The following is a 12,173-nucleotide window of genomic DNA, read 5'->3' as shown; positions in this document are numbered from 1 at the left end:
TTTTAGTTTAAAAAATAATTTAACTCGTCGTGGCAGTGCTTCTCAGAATGACTTTTGGAAAATTCTCTGTGTTGAGGCAAGTTATTCAAGATCGTGATAAAGAAGTGGAGCCCCTTGGTAAGAACCTTGTACTTCTCACACTGGCTGAGTACAAATATCACTCCAAGAAAGGTGATCCAGTTTATACCCTTTCCCCCCCTTTTTTTAAGCATTTTGAGCCGAAAACTCAGAATGCTCACTTGCACTTATGGGAGAAGCTGCTTTTTAAGAAACATGATTAAGTGGAATAAATTTAAACAGCAAAACATCGATTAAAAAAACGCACCACGGACACTGCATCACTAAGAAAGCCAGTAACTTTACTGAATTGTCTGCAAAATACAAATTATACCTTATTTCCAGCAGGAGAAACTTTTGAAAATTCCCCACTTTTATTCACTACAGACAGCTGAATTAAGTCCCTTGAGATACACAGATGTGGTTTAACTTAGTTATAACATCTTGTCATCTAGTGGCGACAAAGTCCAGCTTATGCCGCTGTGAGCCTCTATTTGAATATTTGTTGCAAATGCTTGTATGCCCTCATTTACAAGCTATTTTAATTACTGTCATGTAATGGAAACAAGTCCCCAGGAAAAGAAAAAGAAGAAAAATGATACAGCAAACCATCTGAAGCAATCCAAGTCCTACGCCTACAGTGACCCAGGTCTACTTTGCTCTGCGAGAACACTTGGTACTGCGTTCACACCACAACAGAATCTGTCACTTAGCCGACCTCTCTGAATTCAACTGAGGTATGAATCAATTTGAGGTATGAATAGGGAAGGCAAAATGCAATACCCGATTATGAAAATAACCCAAATGGACAAATTGAATGTAGAAGATCTGTGGCTTGGATTGCTCCACATCTTTGGTTAAAAACATATTAAGAAAAGCCTTTAATTACATCTGTAGTCTGAAGTGTTCTAACAGACACCAGTATTCCATCAATCTTCAAAAGATCTGTAGTGGCAGGAAATTAACGCCATGTAAGTGACATCACAGCAGATGGCACAAATGGGAACAGATGAAGTATGCCATGCTTAGGCAACAGCCTTTATTGAAGGTTCAAGTGGCTGCTTCTTTAAAAAAAAAAAACAAAACTTTTTTTTAAAGAAAGAAAATACAAAACATTTACCCTCCAGAAAAACAAACAAAAGCTCATGATAAGGGGCAAAAAAAAAAAAATGCTATCTCTAAATTCAAAGATGGGTATGTAAGAAAAACAAACACATCAAAGTGTGAGAGGGCAGACATTCTTTTAAAAAGTGTATTGGAACTTTTTTGTTTTAGTCACCCTGAAAACGATCTGAGGATGACAGGTATCTTCATATTCATCATTATAAAATGCTAAATTCCACCTTTGGGAAAAAATAAGCCATTTTACTAAAAAACACAATTTTAAAAAAGGTTGAAATGAACAGCCTTCCACTCACCAATGCATACAATATACAGGTGGTGCAGATTGCGTATCTTGCATGTGTTACCAGTACTGAAGCTTAATATTACCAAAAATCTTTGAAAATAGGATTAGCTATAACAATATTTGTAGCTGTGTAAAACGCTGTTTATGGTTCTTTTGCTCGCAGTGAAGAATGTTGCCTAAAATGTTACCCTAGGATGGGGTATGTAAAATAACACTCCCTCAGGGCTCTGCCCTAGACTCCTGAATACAAAGGATTTACTGTGATAAAAACCCAAAACCATACTAGCTTTGCAAATACAATAAATGGTAAATTACAGATAAGGTAGAAGGGTAAAGATAGACAGTGATTGTTTACAGAAAGTGACTCATCACAATAAAAATTGTGCTTCTTCTCATTAAGTCGTCTTAAAAAAATTCTCAGATTATCCCTTTGCTATCTTGCTACCACTTTATATGGATTCAGTAGTGGGAACAAGAGATGACTGGCATCCGTTTTCAAGTGATTCTGTTCTTTTCATGTTCTTATAAAACTATTGTCAGATCTGCTATAAATAGCCAAGGCTTCTGCTGGTACTTTAGCTTACTCTCTGTTCAGCATTATAAATTCACTTTTCCTTTGTTGCGGAGGCAAATTGCAGGTAAAAAATTAATATGGCTATTTTTTCGTATTTTCACATAATGACCCTTTCCCACCCACTGGTAAATCTGCTGATATTGGTAAAGTGTTTTGAAATGACAACAACATTTGTGACATGTTTGCATATTTTATACACATCAAGTTACAAGGATGGTTGTAAGGATGGGATCAAGTATATGGTGAGGAAAATGACTTTCTTAGTTTTTCCTCCCATGTGTCAACGTGTGTGTGTGCGTGTGTGTGTGTGTGTTTGTGTGTATCTGTTTTATGTTCAGGGATGATTTTCTGTTTTTCCTGTGCGTAAACGTTTTTCTTTCATGTTCCATGGATACCTGGAGTAGTGGGATATAGGAAAAGGTTGACAGATTTTTTTGTTTGTTTTCAGTATATAAAACATTAGTACAAGGCAGGCTGGCATCCTATATGGATACCACCAAAGGTGCACTGTGGTCTAATTGTGGATTTCAGATCAAGTTAAGAAAATACAGCCTAGTTAGTAAGGTCTCTTGGCTTTTGCCACCCAGCGGCAGCCTTTTATAGTGAGAAACACACAGCAACTATGCAAGTGAAAGAAAAGAATGGATAAGAAATGTCCTACACGTGCTATAGCAGTGTCGCTCTTCCTGTCTGGATCTTCGTGGCTGTGTATGTCAATGCACATGATTGGAGATGAATCGACAGATCTTCACATTCCAAGAGAAGGAAAATCATTCCTGGATTGAAATCTCTTTTAAACAATATATATCAACTTTTTTTTTTTTTTATGGCACTCACTTTTTAAAGGGTCTGAAAATTAATCCCTTATAGACGAATATCAGACAAGAGTCATCATTATTTCTTGTAAAATTTAAAAAAAGGGACATAGAGAGGTTCTTTAATGGGATTTCTCGAAATGGCTATTAAATCTCTTTATTGAAGAAAAAATAGATGACATACATGCTTTATGCAGAAGTGACATTTGGGGGTCCTGACACACCGGGATTGTTCAACAGTCCTATATTGCTGACAAGATTGTTGAGGGTCCGTTAAAATAATTAAAAACGGATGACAAAGCAACTATCCCTTTACCTGCTTCCTTCTTGTCTAGCACCCAGTCTTTCACATTTTTCTTCTGTGGGAATTTATAACTTATGCGTTGAGTAAACGCCATATCACTTGTTTCTAGGGCCATATTTGCAGGACATGTGCCCCAACATAGCTTCTCTATTCTGGGCATATATCTAAAAAGTGTATCAAATTCTAGGCTGAAAACCAGCCAGATAATTTAGGATACGGGCAAGTTAGGGTACACACTTACTGAATTCCAAGATGCATGGTGAAATGGTGAGATCAGAAAGGGGCCCTGCATTTGATAATAATGCAAAAACAAAACAAAAAATAGCATGAAAGAAACTCATTAGTATATACAATGGATGTCAGTTGACCCAAAAGATTGCTAATGTATTAAAAACAATTTAGGGTGTTGCAACGTGATATGTTCTAATCCCACAGGTTATCCTTTTGACAGCTGACCTTGAACTTATAAAATGTATGCAGAGTAAAAGAAAACAGAAAGAAAATAGTTACTCAAATGTGCAACTGCACAAATATACCCCCCTCCCGCTATTAAGATAACAAAACTTCTGCTATTACCATAATATTATATATATTAGAAAGCTATACACAAGCATGTTAATTTCACAGATTTTTTAAAAGATTCTTAATATTTTATATAATTAGAAATACACATTTCAAAAACAAAACTTCTACAAAGAGAAAACAGTTATCTTGGTTAGCAAAGCATGGAGTTCCTCATGGCTTAGGGTAGTGCTTTCTATACAAAAAGTCCTTTTTGGTTTTTTACAGGACTGTTTAAAATATTAGCGAAGCTATCAAGGGGGAAAAAACACATTTTGGCTTAAGTAAACTACAAAAAGCCACAAATGCTTTGCAAACTCTGTCTTACCTTTTATATGAAAATAAGCAAAATGTAATGTACATATTTTTATATTTTTATTTAATAAGAGATGCAGACCCAGATTTATTTATTTATTTAATTAAATACGTTAGCCCTCAAACTCCACATTTTTTTTTTTTTTTTAAATAGGTATGGTCCTCGTTGAATGGTCGTTGATCCTTTTTAATGAGTGCCATACGCCAATGATATGCGTGCAGGTTTGTGAGCGCGTTCTCGGGATGTTAGGTGACCTGGTGTGTTCCTAACATTTACCAATGGCCACCCTTTGCCGGGTCTGTCCAAAACATCTATACATTTTTCTATATGTTGCATAACAGCTGCTCTCTCTTTCAGTAAAGATCTGCCGCTTTTGGCAAATGTTTCCTTTTGTCTATTTACATGTAAATAACGTTGAACCTGCAACATGACACTATCTATTGTAACATACATTTTGCAAAGGAGCACAACAGTGAAAAGAAGTTAGCCTTAAAATCTATTTTGTACAAGTGTTCTGTTGTACAACTCAAGTGCTAAGCTTATCTCAGCATTTCTGTTTATCTTTATACTGTATCACTGAGGCAATTTAAAAGTACTTTTACAAAACAGAGTACCTGACTTTTTTTTTTTCCACACACAGCACATATAATGCATATCGACCCCCCTTCCCCATTAAGGTATAGCACACACACACACTGCAAGAAAAAAAAAAAAAAACTATTAAGTAATAATCTGATCATGTTGCCCATCCTTCCGAGAGTCGCATGCGCTTGACTGAGGGACTTTCCCTTTCGTCCGGCGAAGGTCTGGTGAGTCCAATGGGGGAGTGGAATTCATTCCGGTGATCCTCTCGGTCGCTCCCGTCGTACGAACTGCTACAGCTGCTCAAGCTGTCAACAGGAGATCTCCCCGCCTCGTGGCGCGTGTGTTGTGGGTATCTCGAAGGGGTGGTGGTACGGTCTCTAGGAGGAGAAACAGGTTCTGACTTGATGTTGAGGCTTTGAGTAGAAGGCAGGGAGAGATTTGAACTCTGAGATAAATGAGTGCTAGTGCAAGCTCTGTAGGAGGAAAGGAAACCCAGTTACAGATGGAGGAGGCCTGGAGCCCCCAGGAACTCACAATTACATAACACATCAGCTTCAAGACTCGCATAGACACCAGAGCATGCCCAGAGGGAGGAGAGCGTGCTCGAAGCACTTAGGGGCATTGCCTTCTCAGAGCCATTTAGGATGCACGGTAGTAATTACAGCATTTCACTGGTCTGGGCCTCATGAATCATACCTCTAGTTTCTGACAGGCTCCCTAAACATACAGGTGACTGGCTCAGAAAGGCTTAACATGACATGCTGGAAAAAGCATTTTCTGTGTCCATGGAATTTCTCCCTAGACTACTTCCAAAATATAAGCTAAGATTTAAGATACAGTGTTTAGCCTTTGAATTAGACGCCTTTGATTTACTAATGTGTGTGTGCTGTAAAAAGCTAGTTATAGATACAAATGTTTCCCTCTGTGTAATAAGCACATGCACGTTAAGTTGTATAGTCTTCAGACAAAATGAAGAAAGTTCAAATTTCAAATGAATAAATGCACAAAATGCTACATTTATAGCTGTAAATGATGTAAATGTAATTATAACTGTATCTGGTGAAAAGATTGGAAGAGGGGAGAGAAGGAGGGGAAGGAGGTTGAAAGTTATCTGCAGAACAGTTTATTGGCTTAAAAATACTGAGACTTCCTACCCTACTAAAACTGATCAACAGTATGACTTTCTCCATTGTTTGTCAGTTACACGGGATGAAACTGCTGTCTATTTTCCACAACTGCTTCAGCTTTATTATTGCGAATCTCTCCCTGCTGGGGTGCTTAGTAGGGTATCACTCATATTTACAATTGGCATGAGTTGAGGAATCTGGATTTGTCTAAGGAAAGGTTGTTGTAAAGAAGGATCTAGTGTGATTTTATCGTGTTTATATGCCTTAATCCTCATTTATTCCAGGAGATCTTCCAAAATGTGGAAGAATTTAGATACTTGAAACTCTGGAGGGAAAAGCATTAAGCCCTTAGTGTAGATTAGCAATCACAATGACTTTGATCAGGATAAACCAGAAGAACATTGCCGACATCAATTTTAAGATGCTCATACTGTTCTCACATTCTGATTGCACGGACATTCATGGCTAGAGTCAGCATTACTTGCCCATGTTGTCAAGAGAGTGCAGATACCTTTTTTAGTGAGGAGGAGGAGCTGCAGGAAAGAATAATCTACCCAGATACGCCCATTCTAAACAAAGGAAAGCCAGGCTACCTACTCCTGTATATGAGTACGTTACTTTCAAATGGAGAGAATTAGAGGACATTAAAAAGTCATTATGAGCAGGGAGAAAATGGGTATATGTTTCAGAGGAAAAAGTGGAATAACTTGGGGCCGGCTTTTTGGGAGATGCGATTCAGGCTCAAAATGTATAAAGATATAAAATTAGTCAAAATGAGTTTATCTTTGAGTGATGTTTTATACAAAAGCACCACCTACTGGCAAAGAACTACTTTCCTTCTCTTATTAATAGATGAGCTAATGTCGAGAATAACATAAAGGAGAATTATTTGTTTCCCTAGTAAGCCTTTCTTTCTCTGGCTTTTATGTGTTAGAATTAAAACAGTCTTAGCATTTACATGAAGTTACCAGCATTGAGTGTATATGATTTTCAATCATCTGTTTATACTTGTCATTATTTATTTGTAGGTTTTCTTTTACAGTCGATATTAGCATATTAATTTTCTAAGAGTTTTAATTAAATAATCTTCAAATCAAGAAGATATTAAAGTGGGGGGTGACACCTGTATTTCAAAAGGATCTGTAATGGTGGACTATTTTATCTTGATTCAAAGTTACTTAGTGATTCATTTTGATGTCAGAGGAAATCATCTTTTGATTTCTGGAAGAGAGAATTTTCCTGGCTCTGGATAAGAAAGACTATTTCACTAAAATTTAATTAAATGCTTCTACTACGAGTCACACAACTCTTTAATAATGAATGTCAATTAGGAGTCTGAAAACAAAGTGGCATATCAACAAATGCTTTTGACTGCCCTGACATTTAGATAGCTTCTTCACAGGCAGAGAAACATGGACAATTAGAAAAAAAAATTCAGTGAGTTGGACTAGTTAGTATAAGCAGTTAATCTGGAAAAATTAAGCAAAAAATAGTATAATCAAAATGCTGCTTCTTTAACACAGCTTTTGGAAGCTGCATTACCTACTTATTTACTGTATCTCCTATTGTGAACTGGCTCAGATGGGTTCTGCTGCAGGCCTTCCCCGTAAGAGATGTAATACTGACTGTTTATGCCTTCCGTAGATAAATAGGCTAGTCCCTAAGTTTACTTTTTGGTGGCATTTCATTTGACACTGAACGCATATATGAAGCATTTTGAGTAGTTCTGGGGACACTCAACCCACAGTAACGAAATGTATGTGATAACTTCGATTCAGCTTTAGTATACTGTGGTATAGGATTCCAAATAGCATGAAATGTAATTGGCTAGTGTCTGTTACCAAAGTATTATCTTGAAAAGAAAATGCATTAAAAAATCACTTAGTGGTACGCATGCTAGATTCACATGCAAGCATGTTGGTCTGCTTGTTCTTGAGAACAAAATCTTTATAGGCCCAGATAATTGTGAAATGCTCCATGTGTGTGGGTGAGAAAGAGGTGGGTGGGAGACAGAAGCCTGATGTGCAAGTTGCCCATATCAAATCCTGCTGCAAGTTTACATCTATTACAGATGCCTTCCAACTGGGAAAACACCTACCCTTCCCCACGATTGTTCAGAAGTGAAACAGAACCGGATAGTTTTGTTCAAATTTTGTACTGCCTCCGCCCAGAAATTAAACTATCAAACTATATTTAACCTAACCTTTTAAAAGTCGTCTGTAAACACCCACATCAACAACGATGATGTAAAGAAATGTTTCCAGAAAACACGTTGCTCCTTTTTATAGGTGATATGAGAAAAGTACTTAAAAATTTGAGGGTCATTTTCTCAAATCTCCATATTCAAATGACAACCCTTGAGGGCCAAGTTCCTTCGGCCAATCATCTCTGCTTCCTACATCAAATCAATGTATGCCATTTATCTGCCTTGGTTAGACAAAATCAGATGCTAGACAGTGTTAGAAGTACAGCTTCGGAGTTAAAGGCATTTCCATCAACAAAACAGAAGAGTCCTTTTATACTCTTAATTTTGGGAAAGACTTGTGGTGACCATCTTGGGCTGCTGGGAATAGCCAAGCCACTCTGGAAGCTGTATCTACTTTGAACACTGTTATCTGTCCAAAGGAATGTGAACTCACCACACAAGAGCATGAGGCTACTTTAGCCTAAAAAGATACTTATTTTTTAAATTAATTAACACTGTAAGGAATTAAGGCACCCCATATAATTTATTAATATAAATATTACAACTTGGGAGTTTTTTTTAAAACAGTTTAACATTTAATTGTGTAAACATGGGCTAGTCCATTTGAAGGGACCCATTTTTAAAAAGCTACCCTGTGTGTGTGTACGTGTCATGACAGAGAGAGACAGAAAGAGAGAGAGAGAGAGGGAGAAAGAGGAAGAAAGGAAGGAAGGAAGGAAGGAAGGAAGGAAGGAAGGAAGGAAAGAAGGAAGGAAAGAAGGAAGGAAAGAAGGAGGGCCAGCTAAGATTAGAAGGGCTGAAGGGGATATTCTATCTGAGGGATAAGGGAAGTAAATAAAAACTCATAGACTAATTATGCACCATGATAACCGTTGCTGAAAGAAACCGGAACTAAACAAAATGCTTCATCCTTGGCTGTTGCCATTCGGTTCCTCTCTAGGCCAGTCCTCTCCTTTCTCATTTACTGAAGCCTTTATTAAGGGCAGCAGAGAATCAGACTCTTCACATGTAAAAAAAGGGACTTTTAAAATTATGGTATAGTTAAAATACATAAATGTGTTTTATATATAAAATGCAAATTTTCAGGTGTTACTAATAACAAAAGAAAGCCACATTCAAAGCAAATACTATGGCTCTTGACATTGATAATTTCTAAGGAAATCCAGTCCTCTAATGGATGAATTTTGTGAAAAGTGAGAAGTAAACAACTACCCTGATTTTTGTCAAGAAGCACATACAGTGGACTCACTGCTTAGCCATAGCAGAGCAATGTCACCTGTATGTATTTTAAGATTGCCATGATGGTACGATGTACTTAGGGATAATTACCTTAAAAAGTTATTGCAATAAATATCTACTTGCATAGTTAACATTTCTGAGAAAACTTAAAAAGTCCTAAAAAGAGAAACCCTTTATCAGTATTTAATTTAAAAGAGAAACCCTATATCAATATTTAATATATCTTCAAAGCTAACAATCTTTTAAGAAGGCACAGCAACAATGTCATGTGAATTTATTTTATGGTTTACATGAAAGTTTAGATTTTCAACAATAGTGATTAGTGGGCAGGATACAGACAGGCAGTGAATGGGGGAAGACTCCATTACTAGAGCACTAATCTATGTGAAATAGATTCCATATGAACGCTAGGAGGGCAGCGAGGGGTAAGAGATGCGGTTGTGATGTCAATCAGTGATTTCTATTGTAATCAGTGTTTTTAGACTCATTATCTCTTTAGAAACAGAAGTATAGAACTAACTAGATCTTCTAACCAAATGGCTCAGCAGAAAAGTAAAAGTGAGGTAGACACACAGAATGTTTCTAAAATACAAAGATTTATCTTTCAATATTTTATATCTTCCTAGTATTTTTCTTCTGAAGATGAACTGCAGTTTTGGAGTTATTATGTCAACTGAAAGGTAGATCTTTGATTCATGTTTTAAACTTAAGAAAGCTATTTGTTTGACACAAAGTGTGAATTATGAAGTCAGTGCTTTTTAAAGGTTTGCACATTTCTACAGATAAATGACAGGAGTCATTTCTATGATAAAGACATTTCTCAAAGTTACCACAAGGGGGCAGAAATACACACATTCTGATTTCAGAAAACAACAGAAATTATTTTTATACCCAAATTTAGGTAATTAGTATATATGTGTACACATACATATATATTTTTATTTATACAATGTCTACAAATATACAACCATACTATGAATGCATTATTATAACTGTATGAAATCTGTATATCAATAGAATAATAGATCCTGTGAGCACCAGGTTAATGTTAGCATGACTATATGGTTTACGTTAAGTGATAAGGATTCCCAAATATCTCAAAAATGTTAAGAACTTTTAAGTGCCTTCTTATGTCCCACATGAGCTACATGAAAAGTTAACTAAATGAAATTTTGTCATTGACCCAAGTGGAAACCAGTATAGCCTAAAACAATAGGGAAATAATTTACCTCATTATCACAGGGCTCCCCTCCTCTTAAAAAATAAGCCAAGTAATATTAAACCTGCTTGAAAGATACTGATCTGATCATTACTTTCCGATTTTGATAAAGTAGGATTGTACCTCCTTTAACGGGACCTTAGAGCGCAGTATTTAGAGATTGCCATTTGTCACTTAAAAATGCCTTCTGAAAGTGTTTTATGAGAGAAATAATATTGCTTACCCCAGCTGACTGAGGGCGGATGGCGGCATGTTATGTAGGTGTTGCTGTTGCCAGCCAGTTACTGACCCAAGATGAAGGGCGCTGGCGGTGTTGAACCCAGACAGAGATGACAGGTCTGCACTACTCAGAGAGTACTCTAGATGAGCAAATAAAATAAGGGAAAAGAATTAATTTGGAAATTATAAAATGGTAAATAAACATTTCCAATTAAAAATATTCTATTAGTGCTATTTAATGATCATTTTAAATTCTCTCATTTTGGGGGGGAGAAGGAGATAGAGCATCAGGAGCAATTTTGATTTAAAAGAGATACATATCATATACTGAAAGATAAGTATTCCACGAGAGCTTTGAGGGACAACCGCCTGAAATTTTAATTTATTAGAAGTACAATCCGGCATTACAGCATACACATATTTGATGATCTAGAAATGTTGTTTTAAACAATTCTAAGAAAGTGAGATTTCTATTACATCAAGAAATAATGGCTCGTTTTCCTTGAAATTGGTCTTTTATATTGAATTCAGGTTGGGTTAATAAAAACTTTCACTTAAGAAAGAAAAATATGGATATTTATTTTGTCTGAGCAAGAAATAGGTAACATATAGTCTCTGGACGCCACAGGTACTACCTGAAGCTTCCTAACAGACTGAAAGGTAGTATCTTTTTTCATCTTGCTTTTTAATAAAAAGTATTTAATGTACTATTTGAACATGGCAAAGCTACTCACCGGTACCATATGTTGTTGAAATGGCTGATGGATATCCTCCCATCCCTTGTCCTGGTAAAGTAGGAGTTGCTACGGAAACCACTGGGGTAGCCAATGACTGAGCAGACTGGGAGTTATTTATCCTTTGATTCTTTTAAAGTAAATAAAGAGACATTATTGATAGAATTTTTTAAAAGTTAAAAATGTTAGATTTCAGTATTAGTTTTGCACATAACGAGATAACTTGGTACAAATCTCCTGAAATTAATCATTTAACATGTGTCTCTATGAACTCTGCCAACCCTATCATTTACAATCCTTCAAGAGACCAGTTGTTGCCATAGTAACCCATTACATCAGTATCTCCTAGGCAACTGAACTAGTAACAAGTACCATAAGCTTTATTATGAGTAAAAACAGACTATGTTGAAAACTGATGAAATATGTATACTGTACTTCCATTGTTTCAGTTTTTATTCAAATGCAAATTAAAAAAAAAATTAAAATCAACCATGGTGGTTTTTATGTTGTTCTATATACAGCAGAGCAGATGGGCACATTTCATGCTATACTCTGACCAGCAGGTGGTGCTCTGACCACTTTTTTCAGATTCTTCTAAACTTCCCTCAGAACTACATGGCAAACCAGCTAACATGTGTATTTAACTACTTACAGCAAGAAGATTAAAGATTCACATACATTTAAAGATCATGAGACTTTAATTCTTAGAAAAATAAGTATCCTCGTGGTTTAAATAACTAAGGAAATTATTTTCGTTTGAATTTTACTATAAATCAGGTCCTAAAATAAACTGAAAACATGGTCTTCAC

At 36.2% G+C, this 12,173-nt stretch overlaps 1 protein-coding gene across 21 annotated transcripts in view; it reads right to left on the bottom strand.

Moving 5' to 3' along the window:
* Positions 1–338: 338 nt before the first annotated feature.
* Positions 339–12,173, bottom strand: part of MEF2C (myocyte enhancer factor 2C) — a 173,373-nt gene continuing 161,538 nt past the window's right edge. For 17 of the 21 annotated variants that reach the window (XM_086696994.1, XM_086697001.1, XM_086697038.1 and 14 more), the window contains 3 exons: positions 11,365–11,494; positions 10,635–10,770; positions 339–5,093 (listed from right to left, as the gene is read on the bottom strand). In XM_086696994.1, the coding sequence (XP_086553120.1) occupies positions 4,772–5,093; positions 10,635–10,770; positions 11,365–11,494 (588 nt within the window). In that variant the 3' untranslated portion in view covers positions 339–4,771. The remainder of the gene's footprint in view (positions 5,094–10,634; positions 10,771–11,364; positions 11,495–12,173) is intronic. The other 4 variants (XM_086697114.1, XM_086697085.1, XM_086697067.1 and 1 more) reach the window with 1 other exon arrangement.

Source organism: Puma concolor, chromosome A1, assembly GCF_028749965.1.
Source record: "Puma concolor isolate L17-30 chromosome A1, mPumCon1.1.hap2, whole genome shotgun sequence".
NCBI classification, from domain to species: Eukaryota; Metazoa; Chordata; class Mammalia; order Carnivora; family Felidae; genus Puma; species Puma concolor.
Note: the sequence above shows the minus strand (reverse complement) of the source record. Positions and strands in the feature narration are given on the sequence as shown.